Genomic DNA, 25,733 nt, shown 5'->3' on the forward strand with positions numbered 1-25,733 from the left:
ATATAAATATTTATATTTTTTTATTATTTTACAAAGTAAACTAGTTTTTTTTATTTTTATTCGAGAAAGGGATATGAAATAAATCTACTAGAGAAATGCGGAAAATAAAGTTTATACCTTTGTGTAGTACACAACAACAAAACTTGTGAAGAAGATAATTAAGAAAATTGCGTATTCATTTGATAAAATAGAAAAATTTACGTCCATATAAATGAATGAGTCAAATAGAGAAATATAACAAACTCAATAACGCCTTAAGTAATTTTGTATTTTTGTAATCTTATTATTCGACTTTTGTTTATAAAATATAAAATTACTTATTGTAATAAAAATACCAAAATATAATTTTTTAATACATTATTGAATATGTTACACTATTTTATTTGATTCATATAATTTTTATTTATATATTGCATACATAAATAATTATATTTATTCAATATAAAAATAAATTGATGTATTTATTTCTTCAAATGTGTATAATTAAATCAAAATTAAAGTTTCAAGTATACATTTGAACCACAATTGAAGTTTCACGTGTATAATTACACCAAATTAAAATTTATGTATACAATTACACATTGAATCAAAATTCATGTATAAATTTGAGATTTATCCCAAAGTAATATTTGTAACCTAAACATAAGAATTTTCGTACAATAAAATAGTACATGTTTCAACGAGGATTTAGTAAAATATGTCTTTAGATAATCTTATATTTCGTCAATCAAACAATATAATTTTATTACCAAAAGTAATATTATATTCCATGAACCAAACACTATCTATCCATATATCTATAAGTTATTATATGTTCAGTATTATAATATAAATCTAACTAAAAATTTAAATCGTGACTTACTAATCAGATATTCATTTTTCAAAAATTATTGTTATAAAAAAGTTTTTATTAATTAAAATTTTAAAATAAAAAATCATATTAAAAACTTAAGATAACAAGATTTACATAAAGTGATTAGATCTATGTTATAAGATTAAAGGATTTTTTTTTAAATAGAGAAATGGTGATAAATATGGACAGTTGGGTCGGGCACATGATTTTGAATTGCGCATTGATTTTACTTTAAAAGTGTGTACCAAAAACCAGGGTGGCGTAACAAGCATTGTTGCCGGGTGGTCCAGTACAATATTCAAAATCTCTTTTAATTTTCTCCAACATCAAATTAAAAAATATATAATAAACAAATAAAATATGGAAAAAGTTATAGTAACAAAAGAACAAATACAAATATTTTATTATAAATAATAATTTAGAACGTTAATTAATTTAATTTTAAATTATTAACCAATAATGTAATTATTTGAAATTTTAAAAATACAACATAAAAATGAATTTTATTTATTGAATAAGAATGTAATATTTGAAAATTTAAATGAAAAAAAATTATGAGAAGAAGTTATTACAAATAATTAAACATGTGAAATTGCAGCTTTTATTACATATTAAATTATTACCTGATTTAGACAGCACATGGTGGGACGAAACGACATAATCTTTTTAGCTCTTAGCCTTTTGACTCTTTCTCTTTAATCTATTTACTGTAAAGAAAAAAAAATGAATCTTTCTTTTCAATTTTCAAAAATTTGAAATTATTAATTAAATCGACTTTTTAAATTTTATGACAGGATTCACAGTCAATGTTCAACTCTTGTAATAATTAAAAGTTAACTCTTAGTTTTTATTTAAATAAAATTTTAATTTGAATATTTAATTTTACTACATAATTTCTGAACATAAATCAATAAGATGTAATTACCTCCTTCATGTTGAAATCAAGTATTAGAATAAGATTTATTGTCTTCTTGTTAAGTGTATTTATGAGTTTGGATGGACGATATTGTATTTTTAATTTATTTTTTGTCTTATATTATAGTTTTCGAAACTATTTTTTTGAAAACGGGAAATTGACTTTTGAAAACGAAAAGTTGGGAGTCGCTACCAATCTTTTTTAATAAGGTGTGATTAGATCACCTCAAAACACGGTCGTTTTTAATAAATAAATAAATAAATTTTTCAAAACGACGATTTTGGTCTCATGAAAATAGAAAACCGGTTCGGAGTCGATTACGTCATTGAGGAAGGATTAGCACCTCGACACGCCCAAAATTTGTACTTGATTGATTATTTAGTGTCTTAATGTTGAAAATTAAAGATTTGGACTGAGTTTAAAACGCGATCCTCCTTTTATTGGATTTTAAAACATTTAGGTAAGTCAAATGTGTATTAAAACCATCTCACCTCAAGGTAAAACATTACATCCAGTACGTTAGGACACAACATTTTTTACCCTCAATTGTGAGCTTGCCTTTAAAACGTGCGTTTTAGCCTTAAGAGGATATTTGAATATTCAAAACAAACAAAAAAAGCAAAACCCAATACGTTAGGGCACGATTTTTCGAATTCTTTAAATACCGAACATTGCCTTTATTTTGAAAATTTTTTAAAGTGAACTGGTAAGAGGATATTCGAATATTCAAGACAAACAAAGAAAGCGAAACCCAGTACGTTAGGGCACGATTCTTCGAATTCTTTAAATACCGAACATTGCCTTTATTTTAAAAAATTTTGAGAGAAGATCAATGGATAAATGAATTAAAGACATAGATTTTTTTAAAAATGATGATAATAGACAATATGAAAATAATAATATGAGAATAATGCTAACCATATATAAATAATAAAAATAATAATAATAGTAATTAATAGAAATAATTAATAAAACAACAGTAATAATAAATACAATAATGTAATAAACATTGTGCTAATAGTATTAATAATAATATTAAAACATAATGATAATAACAAAAAATATGTTGACGATAACATTAAATATGGGGATAATAGTAAAAAAATTAGAATAACAATGTTAAATTAGTAATAGTGAGAAATAGTAAATAATAATTTGATATAAAAATGGTAATGATAATAAAAATGGTATAAAAAATAATATAATAAGTCTATGTATAATATAAATTTATATTTAAAATAATTAACTTCGCTTAAAAATATATATATTTACATAATAAATAATATAATAATATGAAACATAACTCAAATTAATTAAATTAATAGAAAATAAAAAACAAATATAAAAATAATGAGAATAAAGCTCAAATTAATTAATTTAACAAGTAAAATAACAAAAATAAAAAGGGTTAAATTGAATTAAAATGAAAACTTTAGGGCCAAATCGAAGGAAATAAAATCGAGGTAAACTCCTCTCTTTTCCCTTCTTTCGTTTGTGTAAAGAAAAATGTGAATGCCAAAGTAAACAAAATTGAATAATATAAAAAGTTACCTTAAAAATCTGATTTGTATTCTCTTTGATTTCGTATGTGTATTCTTTAAAAAATTCCTCCCCCTTACAATAGTTTTTCCATGGCTTTTATAGTCAAATTTTACAACTTATAACAAGTAGGGTGATAGAGTTAGTGGGGGTGATGGAGGTAGTGGATGGTTTAGTAGGGTGATGGAGTTAGTGGTCGGTTTAGTGGGGTGTTTAATTTGGACTGGTTTAATTGGGCCCGGGCAGAAATTGGGCTCAACAATAGTATTTAATTTAACTGTTAGTACTATTTTTATATTAATCACAAATAAACGTGTCGCCCATCCAAACTCACACGCAATTATACTTTCACTCAAACTAAATCCCATAAAAAAAAACAATATTAATAAGACATTAAGACATTAAGGAACACACACTTATTTGTTTCCCCTAACAATAGCTTCTAATATTTCAACATTTCAATTTAAATTTTCCTCATCTATTTTTCTTTTATTAATTTCTTCAATTTCATTTCTAATTTCTTATCCTTGAACTTTTGTTCAAACCCAGTCCAAACCATATATGCTAAATTCGAACCTGTATTAAAGTTTATAGTATCGATACAATAAGAAATGTATTGATACTTGATACAAGGTATCGATACTTAAGTATTTTTCTTTAATTTTCAAAACATCGAACCTTAAAATGATATCAATACCAGATAGGTTATCAATACTTTGTTAAGGTATTTGGCCAAACCAGACCCGAGAAAAAAAACTTACCTGAAACCTGTTTCATTTTCTAAACAATTTTTTTCTCCCAAACCCATTTTTCAAACTTATATTTTTGTCCAAACCCTCATAAAACCTTCGGGCCGGGCCAGAAGGCTAGATGTAAAACAATCATTATTTGGTATAAACTTAAAAATTCACCAACAATCAATAACCTTGATAATAAGAAACCAATTAAATCAGAACATAACCATGCAAGATTATATGTAATAGAGCAGTGAATTAATTACCTTGAACGCTTGGTTTATTAGATTCTTATCACCCACCATTCAAAAAGAATCAGTATTCAGATTAAGGGTGAGTTTGGATGGGTAATGCGTTTACTTACAGTTAATGTAAAAATAACAGTGACAGTGAGATTAGATACTGTAGTGTGAGACAAAAAGTAAGCTAAACGCACCACACTGCACCACACCGCACTCAATTGTCCATCCAAACTCACCCTAAAAAGAGAAAAGCTCTACTGTATTTCCTTTAAAAAATGTAAAACTTACTCTCTTTTTCACTCCCACCTTTTCTCTCTTTATAGTTTGGTGTTATTTCAAATAAGTTTCTTCTAGATTTCAGTAATGGTGTGAAATGAATGTTTTAAGTTGAGCAAAATAATGAAAATTTTAATATAAGCCGTTCATTTATAAAGTATTTGATTGAATTTGTGTTATGAGTTAACTAGATATCAATTCGGTTGAAAAATAATTAAAAGAACTATTTGTTTTAAAAAATAAATAATATTATTATGAGCATATTTTTATCTTTTATAAAGCAATAAAAAATATTTATAATAAAATTTTAAATATTTAACTTTATTATCAACAAAGCTTTATTTATTATGGAAATTTGTAATGAATATATTTATCATATAACTTTATGAGTGTGCCATCATTTACTCTTAAGTTTTGCTAAAAATAAGAGCGTGTATCAAATTCTAGTGTATTAAAAATGTTAAAATATATTATTAGTTCGAGTAATTTGATAAAATTTAAAATTTAGTCCATATATTTAATAAGTTAAAATTAAGTTCTCTTATCTTTTTATTTAAAAATTCAATTCAATTATTAAAATTGTAAGTATTTTTTTAATATTTGTCAACTTAAAATCTTGATTAAATTATTCTCATATGACACGATATATGATTGACAAAAATAAAATTATCTAAATTTTGATAAAATTACCAGTAACCATAATTGGACTAAGACTTTTAAAAAAAAAATAGAAGGATTGAAATTTAACTTCTAAAGTATAAAGATAAAACCTCAAATTCTAGAAAAACACAGGGCTAACAACAAAATTAATTGTATTAAAATAAAATCTTAAAAGGTAAACTATAATTTCTTTTAAATTTATTTTAAATTTTAAAATATAATTTCTTCATTTTGATCATTCCTATTAAAATTGAAAATTTGATTTTCCAGTAATTAAAGTAAAATTCATGCAATTGTTATTCATTAAAAAATATCATTTTAGTCCTCAAACTTTTAAATTAATTTAAATAAATTATCATTTTAGTCCAAAACCGAAAGAGCTCGTCTCATGGCTTGTTCATCGTTGGGGTCGATTTCGATTCTTGCCTTCCGTGCTTGCTTATCTACCCACCAACTCCATTAATTCCTTCACTTCGCCGAAAACATACATCAAAAAAGCACTTGGAATTGAGTGATCACCATCTCCGTCTTCATTAAAATTAATAGCCTTGCAAGCAATCCTCCAATAAGAAGCGAATTTTCTAGAAAGTAAAATAGGGCTCGGAGATCAAAGCACGACCGACTTGGAGAAGAACTAAAAACCCTAATCGCGAGCAATCCCCACCCCACATACACCGGCAACCATCAAACCACTAACTGAAAAGAGCAAATAAAAAATCAAAAAGCCTCTGCAGCAGAGGAAGAATGAAAAAAATAAAGCAAAAAATTAGATAAAAATAAAAAGCGAAAAAAACATAGAAGAGAACTTATCTTTTGCGGCTTCTAGGTTATTTGGGCATCGGAGCTCCATTCAAAAATCGAAACAGTGAAGGTAGAGAAGGGGTCGAGGAGAACAATATATCTCGGGCTTGCGGCGATCCAACGGTGGACGCCGGCAATCGAGGTTTTTAACTTCAAACCTTTACTTGGGGTTTTGTAGGTTTTGGTTGCTTTTTGGGAAAATCTAAACCAAATTATGGATAGAGGGTGTGGAAACCTATTGCGTGGTGGTGGTTTTGTGCCCGTCGGAGCACGGTGGTGGAACTCTCCAACCGGTAGCGGCCAGGGTTAGAAGAAGAAGAAAATAAAAGAAAAGAGATAACTAAAAAGAAAGAAAGAAAAAGAAAAAAACAATAAAATAATATCAAAATTTAAAAGAAAAATGTCATGTCAGCTGCGAAAAATTGAAAGCTTCAATGTGTGTAAACCGTTAGCAACGGCTTAAAAGTTAACGACAAGGGCTAAGACGTAATTTCGTCCCTCGGTTTAAACGTCGCCGTCAAGGCACTCTATTCCACCAATCTAAACAGAAAACAGGGCCAGAAAAAAAAAGTTTAAAGCAAAAGTTTTTTGTTTTTTAAATTAAAACCCTAGAATTTGTGAAATTTTTTTGGGGGGATTTGATGCTGAATTCGAAATGGTAGGAAATTCGCTTGCTGGATTACAAGATCACTTGAAATTGGCTCGAGAATACGCTCTTGAAGGCCTCTACGACACTTCAATTATTTTCTTCGATGGCGCCATTGCTCAGATCAACAAGTATTTTCCTTCCTCTTTTTACTTTGCTTTCGTTTTCTGTGATTTGATTCGCAAAACTTTTTCCTTTACTTCTTTCGGCTCTTAATGTTTGAATTTTTGTACATTGATTTGATTCACAATTAAGTTAGTTAGATACTTAGACTGTTGATTAGTTCTAGAAAAACTGTTTGTATAATTTGATTCATGTATATATCTTTTAATATTAAGTATTCTAAGAAAAATAGTTGTTAACGTAATCAGCTGAGTTTTTTTTTTTTTTTATATATGTTGCCTGTTATGGCAAAACACTTATATATATATTAATCTTCATTTTATTGGGTTTTACTTCTTTATCGCTTTCAAAATTTTGAATTCTATGTAATATAATTTATTTATTCTTTTGAGTACTTTTTTATTTTATCTTTATGATTTATGTTGCATCATGTCAGTGTTATACATGAAATAAATGGAAAACCCAATTAACATGAAACAGAATAAGCATTGTTATATGTTTGTTACTGAATTAAAAGAACTTAGCCTTTTAGCTATTTTTTTGAGTTATTGCTCTAAAATTATTCATTTTTGTTATGCGTTTAGGCATCTAAACACACTTGATGACCCGTTAATTCGATCCAAATGGATGAATGTGAAGAAAGCACTGTCTGAGGAGACAGAAGTTGTGAAGCAATTGGATGCTGAGAGAAGGTCATTTAAGGAAGCTCCAAATGGGCGGCGTCCTTCTTCACCACCGATTCATGCAAAGTCATCTTTTGTGTTTCAACCTCTTGATGAGTACCCAACTTCATCGGGTGCTCCAATGGATGATCCTGATGTGTGGAGGCCTCCAAGTCGGGACACATCAACTAGAAGGCCTGCTAGGGGTGGTCAAGCGGGCATGAGAAAGTCTCCCCAAGATGGGATTTCGGGTCGAGGTAATACTAGAACAGCTGCAACTGGACGTGGTGCTAAGGCTGGTGCTTCAAGTAGAACTAACACGGGGGTCAGAGGATCTACCACTGGAAAAAAGGGTACTGGTTCTGGGAAACCTAGCAAAGGCGATTCGGCAGTAAGTTCTAGTAGGAAAAAAAGACCCAACCCTTATCTATGCTAATATTTGACTTACTGCTATCTTTTGAGTTGGAAATTTCAATATAAAACTTAAGTTCTTAACATATTTAAGTTCACTTGTCATTCACATCCCCATGTACTATTAATATCTGAAATGTAATTCTAAATACTTGTGGTGACATAAAATATTTTTGCTAATCTGAAGTTAAATTATTTTAGTTTGATATTCTCAAAGTTTTGGTGTTTGATTTGTTTGTGCATTTTTTTAGAATGGTGATGCTGAAGATGGAAAGTCGAAGAGGTCACAGTATGAGGGACCTGATCCAGATTTAGCTGAAATGCTGGAAAGGGATGTCTTAGAAACCACTCCCGGAGTGCGGTGGGATGATGTTGCTGGTTTGACTGAAGCAAAAAGGCTTTTAGAGGAAGCTGTTGTTCTTCCTCTATGGATGCCTGAATATTTTCAGGTACTTGCCATAGTTGCAGCTGAATTACCATTAAGTCTTGCCATAGTGCCAGATGTTTTCTTGTTTCTGTCACATATTACAGCGTATTGTAAATACTAAATATGTTACTTATGAATCTATCAGTTTGATTTTGCATTCAATAAAGGAATGTAAAAACAGCAATCTAGTGTAAGTTTTATTCATATGTTTCTCGGGGGAATGGCAAAGTCATTTGTAGAGTTCTGTTTCCACAATTCTTGAAAATTAGATGTAACTTTCTGCATATTTTCCTACCACATCAAAATATGTTTATCAATGGGAGTTGTCAGACCAGATGTGTTATATATTATCGTCTTGTCTTTAGGGAATTAGGAGACCATGGAAAGGTGTTCTTATGTTTGGCCCTCCTGGAACTGGCAAAACGCTCCTGGCTAAAGCAGTTGCCACTGAGTGCGGAACAACTTTTTTCAATGTTTCTTCTGCTACTTTAGCCTCAAAGTGGCGTGGGGAGAGTGAACGCATGGTTCGGTGCTTGTTTGATCTTGCAAGAGCTTATGCACCCAGTACAATTTTTATTGATGAGATTGACTCTCTTTGCAATGCCCGTGGGTAAGTTTGCTGCCTGTTGCTGTAGAGTTTGGCTGTTAGGTTTGATTTATTCTTGACATTTAGAAGTCATATATGCGTATGCATATTCTCTCTAGCATAAAAGGAGAAGGGGGACATGTATGTGTTGGTATTTTAATGTTATCTTGATAATTCATGATTGATAGACATTCTCCCTTTTTCTCTAGATATTCATTCGTTCCTTTACTTATGCATTAACGAACACACTTTCTCTCCCTCCTGCTTTACGGCATTAGTTTTTCTATACCGTTAAATGAAGTCCTGGTTCTGTGCCCACAGATTTATTCTTCGCTAAATGTTCTCTGAAACTTGACTTTGCTGCAATATTCTCGTTTAGGGCTTCTGGTGAGCATGAATCATCTAGGAGGGTTAAATCCGAACTTCTTGTTCAGGTAGATGGTGTAAATAATACTGGCACAAATGAAGATGGTAGCCGTAAGATTGTGATGGTTTTGGCTGCAACTAACTTCCCATGGGACATAGATGAGGCTCTCAGGTAGGTCTTTTTTATGTTTGATGTGTTTAGGTTTTGTCTTTTTGGTTCTTCTCAATGATTGGATCAGTCAAGTTACTAGTTCAAACTTGTTCTCTCATTGTACTTCTTTGCCCAATGTAGGAGGCGACTGGAAAAGCGTATTTACATTCCTCTGCCTAATTTTGAGAGTCGTAAGGAGCTTATTCGGATCAATTTAAAAACAGTCGAGGTAATTTACTCTTCATTAATCTATGAATTATCTTTTGTTATTTTTGAGGCTTTTGTGACTTTTGTTATGCCGCATTTCATTTGTTTGTATGTTAGCTATAAGTTATTCATATGATATGATGGAATAAAAATCCAGCTTTTGGTTGCCTCTTGGAGCCAAATAAAGTCTGTGTATATGTATGTATGTATGTAAGTTGTGTTCTATGTGATGATACTAGTAGTAAATTTGGCAGGTGGCTGCTGATGTGGATATTGATGAAGTGGCTCGTCGAACAGAGGGATACAGTGGGGACGATCTCACAAATGTTTGTCGCGATGCTTCCTTGAACGGCATGAGACGAAAAATAGCGGGAAAGACACGAGATGAGATCAAGAACATGTCAAAAGATGAGATTTCAAAAGACCCTGTTGCAATGTGTGACTTCGAAGAAGCCTTGGCGAAAGTCCAGCGAAGTGTTTCACAAGCCGATATCGAGAAACATGAAAAATGGTTTTCAGAATTCGGATCTGCATAAACAAATTCCTAAACCCTTTGATTTTTCTTTCTCGAGGACGATATATTGTTTTTGTTTGGTTTTGTGATATACATGCATCGGAAGAAAGGGTGTTCCAATTCATTGTTATTTCTTAGTTTTCTTGGCATTTGATTTGTTCCTTAAAAAAATGGTTGATTGATTGTAATTTTAGTGTTCAAGAAAGTTATTACATTGTTGTGCTATTTGTTTGTTTAATCGTTGTCGCTGAAACCTTATCATTGTTATCAAATATTATCAGTAAACTGTTTCCTTGAGTGAAATCCCATATATTTATTATTTATATTAAGCTTGAGTATTATTTTTTGAATTTGAGTAAGACATTGAAATTCTCAAATGTTCTAATTTAAGTTGTAATTTAATTTAGTTGGTGTTACGAGTTAATTGGATATTAACTTAATCAAAAATAACAAAAATTTTTCTTTTACAAAGAAATGTATATTATTTTGTGGTGTTTTATCTTTTATATATTGTATAAAATCTATAAAAATCAATTTAAAAAACCAAGATTTTAAAGTATGCGATAATGGTCTTCAAAACTTAAAAACAGAAATTTTTTAATATAGATTCGAATTGTAATTATGATGATAGAAACGAGCAAGTCGTTGTAGTATAGTGGTGAGTATTCCCGCCTGTCACGCGGGCGACCCGGGTTCGATCCCCGGCAACGGCGTTTTTATTTTTAATTTCCAGTATTTTCGAGTCTTACGTTTTAACAAGTTTGTATCTTCAGGATACTATTCTTCGTTTCTTTCTAGATTCTAAGTTCCTTCCAGAAAAAACCTTTGTATTGCTTACTTTCTTCCTCACTTCTTAGCTAATATTTCGTTCATCTTATAGTAAGCAATGAGTCATATGCTTTGTAATTGTCATCTCGATGGGTCCTCTGCATTAGAAACCTTATAGAATTGATCACCGATCATGGGTTCAACACTGCAGTTCATTCTGTAGCAAACTAATTTATAGTTGTTAGTGTAACGAAGTTGATTGTGGTTACCTTACCGTGTCGTGACGATATGTTGCGCCTGGATTAAACCATGTCACCAAGAGAGTGCTCGAGGGTCTTAGAATCATATTGTCATAGTAGCTTCAAGTTGACTTCCTTATGAATTGCTAGGGGTGTAAATGAGATGCGGTACTTGTAACCTACTCGAATTTGACTCAAAAAAAAAAATTTAAATTTAATTAGGCAATTATCAATCTAGCCGAATTCAAATTTAATAATATTCGACTCGAATGACTTGTGAATTTTATCGAGATTTTTATATTTTTATATTATTAAATTAAATTATTGCTCTTAATATATATGTTAATCCTAAGATTAATTATTTAGTAGAGTTCAAGTTCAAGTTCAAACTTGAGTAAAAAAATTGATACACGAACCTAATCGAATTGAATTTGAAAATAGATGTTAATAAATATTAAATTCTGAACTTGTAATCAAGCTTAAATACCACATTTTAGTCTAACCCATAAAATTATTATATCAAAATAAAAATAAAAATAAAAAATCCTCATTAAATTAAAAGTATATATATAAATTTAATCATAATTTATTCCACCCACACAACATGAAAAAGAAAAGGTTTCTGAAAAAGGTAACAATAAGTCAAGTGTTAAGAGTGGAGAGCACAAAAAGTGTGGAAGGCAGATTGAGATTTACGAGCAGCATCAGAGTGGAAAAATCTCAAAAAATCATGGAAATCAAAGGGCTTAAACATCAATGGATGTTCTTCATCAACCAACTCTTCTGGTGCCTTTATTATATACCCTTTTTTGGGGTTCGAAAATAACCCGAACGAGTATCTCGGTTCGTTTCCCTTCATCATCACTCGATGATACGGAGTGTGTAACCTACCATTTAACCATGCCTGCATCAACATTAACTCGTTACACAAATCTTCAGAGTTGGTGATGATTTTCAAGCAGGGGTGGTGTTAAGGCAGACAGGCAACGGCCCTTAAATGGGAAAATTGTAGGTTTTACCCCCTAAACTATATAAAAATATAAATTTATACATGGTAAAATTGTACTTTGGTCACTCCGAAAATGATAAAATTTGATTCAATCATTTAAAAAATTATAAAAATATTAACTAATACAATAATAAAATTACATTTTAGCTCTTATAAAAATATATAATTTAATTCCGGTCCCTCCAAATATTTTCAATTATACCTTCATAATAAGGTGAGACAAGAATAAAACTAAGGTGGACCGTAATGGAGGTAAGGGAGGCCTTGGCCTCCCAAAATTTTTGGAAAATTTCAATTTTCTTTTGAAATTTGTTGAACATTTTAATTTACCCCTCAAATTTTTGAAAATTTTCATTAAACCACAAATTTTTTAAAAAAAATTATTAAATTTTTTTTAATTAATCTCCAAAACTTAGTCCCAAGATCCATTACTGAACAAACAAGACCATACCAACTGCCTCCATCCCACTCCATTATCATCTGATTTTTATATTAAAGTGATTCAAAAAAATAAAAATAAAAAAGAAAAGAAAAGAAAAAAAGAACTTACAAAGAGAGAATCCCCAATGAAGACAGTTAAAGAATGGGGTTTAGCAGTTATCCATTCACCATTTTTGAGTTGAATTTCCAATCCTTGAATGCCTTGGCATAAAACAGTGACTATGTTCTTATCAGTGTGATCTCTTGACCCTAGCTTTTTCTCACTTGTATTTGGTGGTTTGTATTTCATGGCCCTCAAAAGATAATTAGATGAATTCATGTGTTCTTCCATGTATTTTTCGATCCCAAAACTTTCCAATATCATCCTCCTTACCACCTGATCCAACTCTGACAGTTGCTCTGCCATCAATCCTATAAATCTATATATATAATATTCTTTAATTACTGATCATAGATTTAAATGCAATACTATAATTGTTACATTATCTAAATCATCGATATTTGTCACTAGAGGCGGAATGTAAGAGGAGCCCCAGGGGGCCAAGAATTTGAAAAATTGTCATTAACCCTTTCAAAAATTTTTACTTAGGACCTCAAATTTTTAAAAATTTTCATTAAACGATTAAAAGTTTTAAAATTTTTAATTAAACCTTCTAAGTTTTTAAAAAATTCTCATTAATTTCCTCAAAACTTTTAAATATTTTAATTAGATCCCTAATTTTTTTTGAAAATTCTTAATAAACCCTAATTTTTTTTTATGCTACGCTATGTCACCGTTTGGAATGTTTTAGCGGTATGTAATGGTTAAACTCACAACCGTGACTTACAATAAATTCATAGAGATAAAACCATAAAACATGTGTTGTGTCTATAGCTATGATAAAACAACTAAAATCACATCCGTAACTATAGATTTAAATCGAAAAACGAACCTGAAACTTGTGTTTCCATGGGGCCAAAAGCTATTAGCGAGGGACTCAACATTTTCACCAATGTCTGGATCTTCAATCCCTATGCTTTCATAAAGTGGTGCATTAGGATGGGGTGCAATATAGGCATGAGAGGGATTCTCCGATACATTCTTCATTTTGGTTTCTAACGGTAACTCGAAAAGCTCTTTCAAGCTTTCGAATACTGCTTTCCGGAGCTCCGACGAAGCCTTATCGTACGATGCCTCGAAGCAACCATACTCTTCGAGTGCTTGACGAACTTGGGTTTTCACTGAATTCCATTCTAAAGATCCTGGCTTGAGGTTTTGATTCGAAAAATCTATCACCGGAAGTTGAATCGGAGTTTCGGAACCCATTTCACTTCTCCCTTCGATTAATCAAGTGTTTAATTATGCAAAGCATTTACACACATATATAAGTATATATTGAACAGTGTGCATTGAGTTTACCTGTTTTTTTCCTTTTGTTTTAGGTTCTTGTAGGCCGGTGTAGGTTTCGGCAAAATTTTTGCATGCTTCAATGTTTGCCCAACAGTATTAAAAAAGTTAAATTATGCTATTAGTCTCTGTATTTTGCATAGGATGAGGATTTAGTATTTATACTTTAAGTTGATATTTTTAGTCATTATACTTTTTAAAACTTGAAATTTTAGTCATAACCGAACATTAGCTGTTAAATTCAGCTATTCCCAAAATCTTATGTGTCAAATATATTAGCACGTGTGTAATATTATGTTAACTTATTGTTTTTGCATAATACTCATAAAAAGTCACTTTGTTTTAGTAAATGAGTTTAACGGCTATTGTTTGGGATAAGAATGAAATTTAAAATTTGAAAAAGTATAGGACTTATTATGATCAAATTGGAGAATAGAGATTAAATCCACAACTTATGCATAATGCGATACTCGTAACATAATTTGACTTAATAGATTTAACTATTATTGTTTCGGTTAGGATTGAAATTTCAAAATTTGAAAAATACAAATCTTAAAATTAATCAAATTATAGTACTTACTTAACTAATAACGAAATTTGATCTCAAAAAGGATCTATACTATCTATTTTCATCTGTCTTTTTTTTTTTAAACATTAATCTCATTATAGGTTATTATTATATCTGCTCTTTTTGATACAATGTCTAGAACTATTTATAGCCCCTCTCTAATTCTTAAATAAGAGGATAATGAGCTTTAGTGCACTCGAACCCATATCCTTCTGTACTAACAATAATATCGATGTCAATTAAACTAAGACTCAGTAAATAAATCTATTTCTTTTTGTACATTAGGCCTTCCAAAAAATTAGGATTTCAACTTATAATTCCATTAAGACGTAGAGGTATGTGCAAGTGATAAAGAAATTTTCAAATATAATTGCTCCTTTGAGAGACTCGAATTTATTCTCTTTAATCACGTAGATACAAATATTGCAATCAACGTTGCCAAGGGTTGAATTTGGTTTGCCGCTGCCGTTTAGCGGATATTTTTGGGTAAACGCAAAGCCTGCAGCCTGCTTTTTGTTGTTTCCCTTGTGTCTTTTGAGGCTTTAGGTTGTTTAGCTTTAGTTCAATGTACTAAAGCAATCTTTTGTATTTTTTATTTTGTTCGAGTTTGAAGGTTAAATAAATTATTAAATGATATTAATGGCGTATTTGAATGAAAGGTTCGGAGAGATTTTATTTATATCAAAGTTTTTGAAATTTTAAAAATAAATTTATTTGTTTGGATAAAAAAATTGGAGGATTCAAAATTCGTGAGTAATTTCAAGAAGATATTTCATTAGCCCAATTTCTTATTTCAAATTCCAACTGTCGAAATCATTTTCTGAAAACAGGAATCAACTTTTGAAAACGAAAGTTGGGAGTCACCGCCAATCCTTTTTTTGAGGTGTAATTGGGCCACCTTATAAAACATTTTGGTCTACGAATTTTAAGAAAATAGGTTCCGGAGTCGGTTACGTACGAGGAAGGGTTAGCACCCTCGACACACCCAAAATTGGTACTTAATCAATTAATTAGTTTCTTAAATGTCGAAAATTAAAGATTCGGACAGAGTTCAAAATGCGATCCTCTTTTATTGGCTTTTAAAACATTTAGATAAGTTAAATGTGTATTAAAGACCATCTCGCCTTGAGGTAAAACATTACATCCAGTACGTTAGGACACAATATTTTTGACCCTCAAATGTGATCTTGCCTTTAAAACGTGCGTTTTAGCTTTAAGAGAATATTTGAATATTCAAGATAAACAAATAAAGCAAAACCCAGTACATTGGGGCATGATCCTTTGAATTCTTTAAATACCGAACATTGCCCTTATTTTAAAACAATTGAGAATAAATCTGTGAATAAATGAATTTGGGCCATTAAATTTTAAAAAACGAAAATAATGGTATGTCATATGCAAATAACATTACCATAATAAACTAAACGATGCATATTAACAATAAAACATAGTAGCAAAAAGAAGGTTTAATGACAAATAATAAAATGGTAGTGGTAACATGCTAATAATGGTATAAAAAAGAAATAAAACAATTATATAAATATAAAAACGGAAGATAATAGGGAAAATGATTCCTAATAATATACATATTAATAATAAGAAAATAGTTAAAATAAACAAAGTATAATTTTAAAAACAGGATCTTTAAAAAAAATAATAGTGTATACGTACAATTAAGAAAAATAATTTAAAAATAAACAAATAATAATACACAATATACAAGTAGAATAATATGAAATCAATAATATATATATATATATATATATATATATATATATAGATAAAGAAAGGATCTATAAAAAAATAATAATATGAAAACAATAATATATATACATATGGAGGATAAAACAAATTAACAATATAAAAATCAAACTAATAATGCAAAATGACTTATTTAAAACGAGTTTTAAAAGAAAGACTAATAGATAATAGAATAATAAAAGGGAAAAAAATAAATGAAATTAATAAAGAAAACATAAAATGAAATAGGTAAATGGTAATAATAATAGTAGATATATCTGTAATTATATAAAAACACAAAAGTAATATATATATATATATATATATTAGTAAGCTTAGTAATAGGTTTTAAAGAAATAAAAATATTGGATAAAAGAATTGAGAATATCTATTAAATAAGTTATAATAATATATTAATAATATAGTAAAACGTAACAATACTAAAAAGTGAAAAATAATAAAGTCATAGTAGTAAATAAAAACTTAATGTGATAAAAATTGTACAACGTTGATTCATTTAACAACATGATAATTAACAATTCTAATAAAATAACTAATTTAATAATAAAGTAAGCCTATTCACTTTTCCCCTTTCTAGTACTATTTTTGAGAAAGAAAAACAAATCGAAACTTAAAAGGCGTGAGATCTGAAAGAAAATCACCTAACAATCAATTTCTCTACGATTTTCCTCTATGACTTGTGGTATTTGTTCGTATATTCTCTTTTTTAAATCCAAAAAACGTAAAAAAAAATACACTGTTTAAACGAGTTTATATAGCCTAATTTCTAACTACTTGTTGCGTGCTTGCTGGTGCCAAGTGGAGATCGCGGGGAGGTGGTGTGGCGCACGACTCGGAGTTGAGCAACGTGCAGCGCCCGAATTCAAGCTTGCGGCGCTGGCTTCCCTGATGTTGGGGTTTCTCATTTCCTTTTTTGTTTTATTGGTATTTGGGCTAGGTTTTATGTGGGCTTGTGTTTTGTTTTGTATTTGGGTTTTAACAGTTTTTGGGCAGGGCAAAAAATTAGGTCCAACACCAACTAAATCGGTGAAAGTATTTACTTGTTAGGGATTAGTTCAAATAAATCTCTATGCTATTACATGGATTAATTTAATTCTTATTTTAGTAAAAAAACTAAATAAATTTCATAAGATTAACACTTACGGTTTAAAAATGATAAAATATTTTTAATTGTAATTCAATTCAAACAATAGTATTAATTCTATTAAACATGTTAACTTTATTAAAATTTGACATTATTTAATTCTTTTTAATAGTATAGAGACTAAATTAATCTATTAATAATATAAATATTAATTTAATATTTCATCATTTGAAATAATAGTAATAATATTATATTGAACAATTTAAAAGCATAAATATCCAATTAAAATATATATTTTATATTACATCAATGAAATATGATATTATTTTTCTATTAATGCGGAAAATAGTAAAACAAAAATCTTAAATGTAATTGAAGATGAGAACTTCAACTTTCAATGGCGAAAACAAAAAACTGCAAACTTCGTTATTATCGTAATGGAAATTCTTGAAGACAATTAAATCAATCATTGTTTTTAATTATTTATCTAACTAGTATGGTTTTCGATTCACGCTTTGTATTACATTAATTATTTGTTAGATTAACTTATAAAGATATGTTATATGTTATACTCTGAATAGCAAACCTTGTGGACCTCAATAATGTATACATAGGAGCTTGACACGTGCCCCCAATAGAATTAGTGACACTGTAGTTTGTTTAGAATCGCTTTGGTAGTCTTACAGCTTCATAGGAAGTAACTTAACTAGAAAATCTTGAGTGTATAACCATCAACTCAACAACTCTTGCATTATGCACCACAAATGAGTTATCGTAAGATAATCTCACCGAGTAGCATGCTATAACTAGTCAAGGGCAAATCTAAAGGGGATTGGTAGGGGCCCTGGCCCCCCTAAAATAGAAAATTTCTCATTTTGGCCCTTTAAAAATTTTAAAACTTTAAATTAATAAAGATAAAATTACACTTTAACCCCTTAAAAATAATAAAATTTTAATTTAATCATTTAAAAGTTGTATTTTTACTATCGTAAAAATTACAATTTAATTTCGACCCTTCTTAAAAAAATTTTCTAGCCTTGCCCTTATGACTAGTTGTCCTCTTTGAAGACAGAACTTGAAATATCGCATGATAGTACTTTCCACAGCGGTTAATCCAACTATCATATGATCACAAGATAGTTTTACTTACTTTTAGGAAATCTCCTTAGTGGGATCCACATGATAATCCTACCGAGAGGTAGTTAAATTGTCATACCATCACAAGAGACCATTGATGGAGACCACATGTCTTGTTTAGGAACTTTCTCCCACTCAATCTTTTAAAAACATGCAAGATTTTTTAAATATTCGGTTTCAAGCATGATGATCAATATATGTATGACAAGTACATGTGACATTCTTCCCTAAACTATATAACATGCTTATCATATATATACATGAATATACATTCACAACCATATAAATATCATCATACTTGTCTCATAAATAAAAGTATAAAATTTAAATGATTCTAACTAGCCAAAATTTCCATGATTCCATCCTAGAAAAGTAAAATTGCAAAATTATAAAATTCACCCAAACCATACTTTGGGACTTCAATTTTGCCACCATGAACTTCTGTTATGGTACATGTTCACATTTCTGTTGTCGTCGACCACCGCTTTCGATCACCATCGGGCACCGGCACCGGCCCTAGTCGTTGATCAGCGATTAATCTTTCTTTACAGTTAGCAGAGGAAGAAAAAGGCCACGTGCACACTGAAAAAGGAGCAAGATTTCTTGGGGGCAGGTTAGCAATTAATCTTCTGAGCAAGTCAATGGTGAATTTGGAAAGTTTAGATGTCAGGACTGAAAGAGGCTTAGTAAAGCTGAATCGGTAGAAAAGACAGAAGTAGTTGAATTTTTCCCTAGAGATAGGGAGCAAGCTACAAAAATTGTCTCCATGTTATTGAAGTAAGAAAAAAGATCGTTGATGAGTCTCTTGAGGAATAATGCGAACATTTTCGCATGGTCCGTAGTGAATATGCTAATAATTCATCCTACAGTGATACAACATTGTATAAACGTCAATCCTACAATAAAATCAATGAAGTGGAGAAAGAGGAAGTCCCTAGAAGTAAAAAATCCAAGCAACCAGGGAAGAGATGTAGAGACTCATCGCTGCCAACTTCATAAGAGAAGTCTCATATCTTGAGTGGGTTTCTAAAGTAGTAATGGTTCTCAAGTCTAATAGGAAGTGGAGAATGTGCGTTGAGTTCACCCATAATAACAATGCATACCCTAAAGATAGTTTTCCACTTCCATCTATCGAAAGATTGGTCAACACTTTGGCAGGTCACAAGTATATGAGCTTCATGGATGCTTTTTTAAAATATAATTAGATACAGATGACCCCAGAAGATCAAGAGAAAATGGATTTCCTAACTGAAGATGACTTATTTTGTTACAAAGTCATGCCTTTTAGATTGAAGAATACTGGAGCCCTTGGAGCCTTAGAAACCTTCGAGTAGCATTGCCGTTTTCCCTTTTGTTACTTCTATAGTTCCATGTTCACTTAGGACAAAGTGCATAGGAAGACAACCAATCCTCAGGCTCTTTGCATAACCTCAAAAGAATCTCCATTGTTACATTGTCATCCCTATAGGGCCAAGCTTCAATACATGGCTTCACTCCAGTAACTTGATTTTCGTTAAGAGTATTAAAGTCCACATCATCAAATTCATTAGGGCTTTTTTCCATCAAACAAAACTTTTACACATTTCTCAAGTTGTGAACTTGCTCGTATCTTATAAACAAGTTATGTCAACAATGGCAACAACATAGAAGATGCAAATTGCAAAAATTAGAAAAATAAGAAAGAGATATAAAGTTTCAAACTTTTATCCCTATTTATAAGTACAAACAAGACTCTTCAACTACTTCGAAACTTATCAAGTAAGTCATCATGTGCTCATGTGTGCTCTGTTATCAAGACACAAATAAATGCCCCAACCAAATAGTAATAGTGATGACAATTTCATTGGGTACCCAATAAATACGTCGTACCATAATGTAAATTTCATTAAGTGTCATCATTAAATATATATACAAATCTTTTTATCTCGCCATAAATTCATCAGACATGTATTATTCAAAATTCAAAACTCAAAGTTTCAAGAATATCCCTTCACAAAATAAATTTTTTATCCAATATAAAATAATCCAACATATTACTACAAACATAATATAAAATAATCCAACATATTACTACAAACATATTTAGCAGACTAGCGAAGATCACTTTATAATCTTCCCTTGCCTAGAGGGGGCAATTGTTATACTTTGAATAGTGAACCTTGAGGACCTCACAATGTGCCTATAAAGGAGCTTGACACGTGTCCTCCAATAGAACCAATGACACCGCAAATCTAGAGTTAGTCTGCGAACCTCCAATCTAGTTTGCCAACCTAGTGAACTTCAAAACAAGGTCTCTCCACTAAGACTATGTAGCAACCACGTGGAAGACCAGAGAAATTGATTGTCAATGGCTTTAAGACATCTCATCCTAGGACGTTAAATCACCGTTGCTACTAAGATTGATAAAGCAGACTTCCACATCAGTAACCTCAAGACACGTATCTAGACTTGTCCCACCACTATAAAAGAGCCATGCAAACAACTCACACAGAGATTCACGTTGACATCCCTTCTCCTTAATCTTAAAAATCTCTCGCAAAATTTGAAATCACTCTCTAACCTTCATCTTCCTCTCCTCCATTCTATCACAATCTGCTTCTCTTGTTCACCTTATTGGTTAACAAGATATATTTAGAAGTTAAAATATGCTTCAAATCTATGAGCTCTTCGCACATTTGAATTTGAATTCCCATACTTTTATTTTTAAGAATTAATTTCTCTAATTTTCAAATTTAAAAATTTAAAAATTTAAAAGTGTAATTGTTAACTTGATTAAAATTATTCTATTAAATTAGTTGGTGTGAAATTTTAAAATGTAAGGAAAAAAAACCATTCAGTAGTAACAGATAATTTTAACAATGTTAACAATTTTAAAAATTATGTCAATATTTTATAAAATATTTAGACTAAATAATGATATTTATGTACAAAATTATGTCAAAATTGAAGTATATAGATTAAATATTAAATTTGGACGTAGTATAAAGACTAACTAAAATTTAACTATTGTTATATAGTTTAAAAGAAAGGCAAAAGGCAAAAGGCTAGATGTATCTAATTCAAGAATTCAATTATTGTACTTTCTAGATCATAAAATTCAAGATTAGTTGTTAAAACTATTAAAATTCTTCTTTTAAATTTGCTAGTGTGATATTTTGATAATTATGTAATAAAAATGACATTGCAATAGACTTAAATTTAACAAAAATTTTAATAGCATTAATAATTTTATAAAAATCATGTTATTATTTTAATCAAAATAAAATATTTAAACTAACAAATAATATTATCAAAATTGGTATCTCAAAATTGAGATACCAAGTTATATCTTAAATATACCAAAAGTGAAAATTCATCACTGATATATAGAAAAACTGTTGATAGGTGTCAAGATAAGGAATAGAATGGACATTACTTTTATGTAGTTAGTATAGATATGCCACTTTCCCATTGGAGGATTATAAATTCTTTAATATTATAAATATCTTTGTTATTTTCTCTTGGATATTTAATTTGTAATTTGCTGTAAGTGAATATACAAGCAAATTACAATATAATTTAAGTTCATGCAAATAAAACTTACTATTAGATATTAAAATATATTATTAACACAGGGTATTAGAAGAAAAAGCATATCAGGGAGCAGTTTGTAATTCAAAATATCAGCTGTTTGAATCCATCTTTATAATTTAAATCCTGAATCTCCATGATTATCTACTGAAACAAGCAAAGACTTGAAACATTTTACTGACGTTTACGGGTACAGATTAAAACAAACAGATAACTTACATGAACTACTCCTTCGAAGATTTGTTGATAAGTGATTTGTGAATGTGCGGGATAACACCGCCGCCTGCTATAGTTCCTTTAATCAAGGTGTCAAGTTCTTCGTCACCCCGGATAGCTAGTTGCAAATGTCTTGGTGTGATTCGCTTAACCTTCAGATCCTTGCTTGCGTTACCCGCCAGTTCTAGCACTTCTGCAGTCAAGTACTCGAGAATTGCAGCTGTGTATACAGCAGCTGTTGCTCCGACCCTTCCGTTTGCACTAACCCTTGTTTTCAGCAGTCGATGGACACGACCCACCGGGAACTATAGGAGAACATACAAAAATAAGAAAAGTAACTGATTATGATTTAGAAGAACTAACTGGCGTTCTGCTTGTATAATAAAATGTTCAGTCTATTATATATCCTACAGAAGATGATGCTAATATGCCATGATAGCATGCAAACTGCAAAATAATTTAGGATGCAGTGAATACACTCTTAATTCAAACACGGAAAAGGAAGCTGGTTTCAAGATTCCAGAAACCTATTGACAATAACCAAGTCAAGTTCCAGATACCACAAGAAACATTGATAAGCTTGTAACTGAGGAAACCTATCCCAACTGGCTGAACAATATAACCAATTCAACCATCATATCCACCGAAACCTACCAAATGGCAAAAGTTCAGGGTAGTAGGCTATTCCTATGGTGGCGATAACGAGCCTAAGAAGATGCAGAACCAAGATTGAGGAGGTGCAGTATGTTGACAGCATGTAGGAATAGACCAACTCATACGTACCTCTTGATTCATAAGTTAGTGAAGCTTGCCCCCCTCCCTTTTTCCCTTCTCACTATCTCTAACACATGATGGCAAATGTTCTTGTGTGTAGACTTTACCGGACCAGAAAAAAATTGGTTTACAATTGACAATACTATGAACCATCTTTTTAGATGAAACTAAAAGACCTGCTTTGTATATAAAAGTAACACGCATAGCATTTATCACAATCAACAAGACCTTAATACACATCCACATCACTTTATTCAACAACTCAGTTATCTTCCAAATTGGCAAAAACTTCAGATAACAAAATGTCAATGTCTACTAATGACATGGCAAGTAGCTGTAGTAGGAAAATTGCAAGCAACTCATATGCAGATAAATTTCAATTCAATTAGATCTACCAAAAAAGAGAAATTGAACCGATATTTAATAATCAAAACAATTGTAAGAGACAAATACTGCTTAAGTGTCAATGCTTTATCAAATGAGCATATCCTGAAATGTTGGCATTTGACAGGGAGCAAGGTTACTATCTGATCGTTTCTCACAGACCAGATCATCCTCCACTTTAAATTTCAACAGCTCCTTGGCATAAGGAAATTACATTCAAATCTAAGATGCTATAAAAGTAATCCACTAGATGTAAAAGCCTAAACCAGCGTAATCAACAGGAGCATATTGTCAAAACTCTAATTGTGTTCCTCTGGCTCTTCATTTTTTTCAAAGTACCCATGTCAACATCCATATCAGACATCGATATAGGGGTATGATCCTCCAAATACAAGGAAAGCTTAAAACAATTGCTGTGATGCACAAATTCTTGCATCCAACACTTATGTCCAGTTCAAGAAACATAGAACCCTACACCCCATCATTCCCCCTTTCTTTGCCCAACTCACAGAAATAGTAATTAATAAGGCAGAACTCTAGACCATAATTGTTCATAGAATATATAAGTGTTCCCTTAGCAACCACCAATTCCAAAAACAAAAGCTTCTGAGAAATGAAAGGTAACCAACAAAGAGCGTAAAGCATAATTGTTCCAGTGTTGTCAAGAGTGCAAAGGTGCACTCTGGGCACTGGAACCCTTAAATTACTTCAGGTGCAAGGCACAAAAAAAGCGCTAGCCCAAGTGAAGTAAAGAGCAATATGCGTATGTGTGAGTTTTTGCAAGTCTCTGTGTATATATAATATATAAAGCTTAAGATATATAGTAAACTCCAAAGTGTGATCTAGTTTATCCTACAGAACATGCAATATTTTTATTGGTTAATATGCATGATTCCCTTATGCTCAATGTTTGTTGTTGAATGCTCAAATGTTGAGAAGTATAGAGTTTGATATTATCTTTTGCTTACTAGTAAAGGCTTGCGCCTGATCAAATGGGCCTCACTTGGAAGGGTTTGAGGCGTTTTTGTTGAATAATGCAAGGAGTGCCTAGGCGCACGCCTTGACAACAGTGAATTGTTCATAATAACAAATCAACCATCAAGGGAACCAAAGTACTACCGTTGGTAAAATCTTTCACGACAAAGCTACAAGGTTCATTTATAAGGACCATATTACCGTTGGAGAAAACAATAAGCACATACAGTGCAAAAAAGTTCACAAACACAAGTCAAATAGAACAGAAACAAGCTAAAATGATTGGACATACATAAGAAGCCAATACTAATGCAAATTCCTACTTAAATAATTCCACTGCAATTTCGGAAGCACTTTAATCTAAAAACAAATTAACTAAAACACCATTTTCTTTGATCCGAAACTGCACTTTTGCCCAGAATTAAAGAATGCTTCATAAATTAAGATTAAAACAAAATACTAAACCACGCAAATCATCAGAATATGAGTTAATTGAAGCAGAAAATTAGCGGCGGGAAAAAAACGAAAGAGAAAAGAGAAAGGACCTGGAGACCAGCGCGAGAAGAGCGAGAGACGGGTTTTTTCTTGTCCTTGTCCTTGTCCTTTGTGGATTTGCCAGCTGTTGTCAACCCTTTCGCACCTTTTCCCGACATTTTCCCGCTAAATTACTTAGGGTTTTCCCGCCGGAAAAAAAATTCGATGGATTGCTTGGGAGGGAAATCTAGATATGGATAACCTTTTGAGAAGTAAAATAGAAGAGCCCTTACGAAGGAAAATGAAACGAACGGTTTTTACTTTTTTGGACCTTCTAGTACGTGGCTTCTTTCTTTATTTGACGATATTACCCTCCAATATCTTCCCAAATTACTGTTTTGGATTCTATGTGAAAATTAAAACGTGGGAATTCCAGTACTTTTGTTTGCTATTTGGGATAAACACTGAGCTTACAAAATTTTAATTATTTAACTTTAAAAGTTTATAAAATCCTCATTAAATTATTTAAAAAATTTATTTAAGTTATTAACTTGTTAAAATTATTGTTTTTGATCTTCTTTATTCATATTTTTTTCTTTACCAATCGAAAACTCACTTTCCATTTTCTTTTACTGTTTATGTTTTTTTTTTAAAATAACTTTAAATGTTACGAATGTGTAAACTGAAATTCAAATAATTTTCTTCTTTAATCTCCGATACTAAATGTCAAATCAATTTGGATTATGTTGTTCTACTTATCGATGGGTATTTATCCACTGTACTGATCGTCGAATTGTTGTTTGAAACTCGCTAGTCGAACTTTTTTTTTGAA

The 25,733-nt window shown here is 30.7% G+C and overlaps 3 protein-coding genes and 1 non-coding gene across 4 annotated transcripts; 2 read left to right on the forward strand and 2 right to left on the reverse strand.

Annotated features, from left to right (window-relative positions):
* Window positions 1–6,676: 6,676 nt before the first annotated feature.
* Window positions 6,677–10,136, forward strand: LOC108453639 (katanin p60 ATPase-containing subunit A1-like). The gene is given in 7 exon segments (NM_001330010.1): window positions 6,677–6,798; window positions 7,375–7,843; window positions 8,115–8,312; window positions 8,656–8,900; window positions 9,256–9,414; window positions 9,535–9,622; window positions 9,855–10,136. Coding segments are annotated over 7 exon segments (1,563 nt in total).
* Window positions 10,137–10,755: 619 nt separating this feature from the next.
* Window positions 10,756–10,827, forward strand: TRNAD-GUC (transfer RNA aspartic acid (anticodon GUC)). Its single transcript has one exon. It is a non-coding gene; the product is annotated as a tRNA-Asp (tRNA).
* Window positions 10,828–11,674: 847 nt separating this feature from the next.
* Window positions 11,675–14,042, reverse strand: LOC108451374 (probable 2-oxoglutarate-dependent dioxygenase AOP1). The gene is made up of 3 exons (XM_053019515.1): window positions 13,504–14,042; window positions 12,681–12,990; window positions 11,675–12,025 (listed from the first exon to the last, which is right to left on the reverse strand). The coding sequence occupies exons 1-3, from the start codon at window positions 13,875–13,877 to the stop codon at window positions 11,771–11,773; spliced, it is 939 nt and encodes a 312-aa protein (XP_052875475.1). The 5' UTR covers window positions 13,878–14,042; the 3' UTR covers window positions 11,675–11,770.
* Window positions 14,043–22,154: 8,112 nt separating this feature from the next.
* Window positions 22,155–25,227, reverse strand: LOC108449964 (probable histone H2A variant 3). The gene is made up of 2 exons (XM_017747363.2): window positions 24,973–25,227; window positions 22,155–22,599 (listed from the first exon to the last, which is right to left on the reverse strand). The coding sequence occupies exons 1-2, from the start codon at window positions 25,078–25,080 to the stop codon at window positions 22,303–22,305; spliced, it is 405 nt and encodes a 134-aa protein (XP_017602852.1). The 5' UTR covers window positions 25,081–25,227; the 3' UTR covers window positions 22,155–22,302.
* Between the last annotated feature and the right edge of the window lie 506 nt (window positions 25,228–25,733).

The sequence above is a fragment of the Gossypium arboreum genome, chromosome 9, assembly GCF_025698485.1.
Source record: "Gossypium arboreum isolate Shixiya-1 chromosome 9, ASM2569848v2, whole genome shotgun sequence".
NCBI classification, from domain to species: domain Eukaryota; kingdom Viridiplantae; phylum Streptophyta; class Magnoliopsida; order Malvales; family Malvaceae; genus Gossypium; species Gossypium arboreum.

Bases quoted from the DNA above. Each gene is read 5' to 3' on its own strand.
- LOC108451374 (XM_053019515.1), bottom strand. From the start codon at position 13,877: ATGGGTTCCGAAACTCCGATTCAACTTCCGGTGATAGATTTTTCGAAT. The intron at 12,991-13,503 runs GTTCGTTTTTCG...TTATATATATAG, and splicing joins CATGGAAACACAAGTTTCAG to ATTTATAGGATTGATGGCAG. The intron at 12,026-12,680 runs GTAAGTTCTTTT...ATGTTGATGCAG, and splicing joins TCATTGGGGATTCTCTCTTT to GCATGGTTAAATGGTAGGTT.
- LOC108449964 (XM_017747363.2), bottom strand. From the start codon at position 25,080: ATGTCGGGAAAAGGTGCGAAAGGGTTGACAACAGCTGGCAAATCCACA. The intron at 22,600-24,972 runs GTCCTTTCTCTT...GTTCTCCTATAG, and splicing joins CTTCTCGCGCTGGTCTCCAG to TTCCCGGTGGGTCGTGTCCA.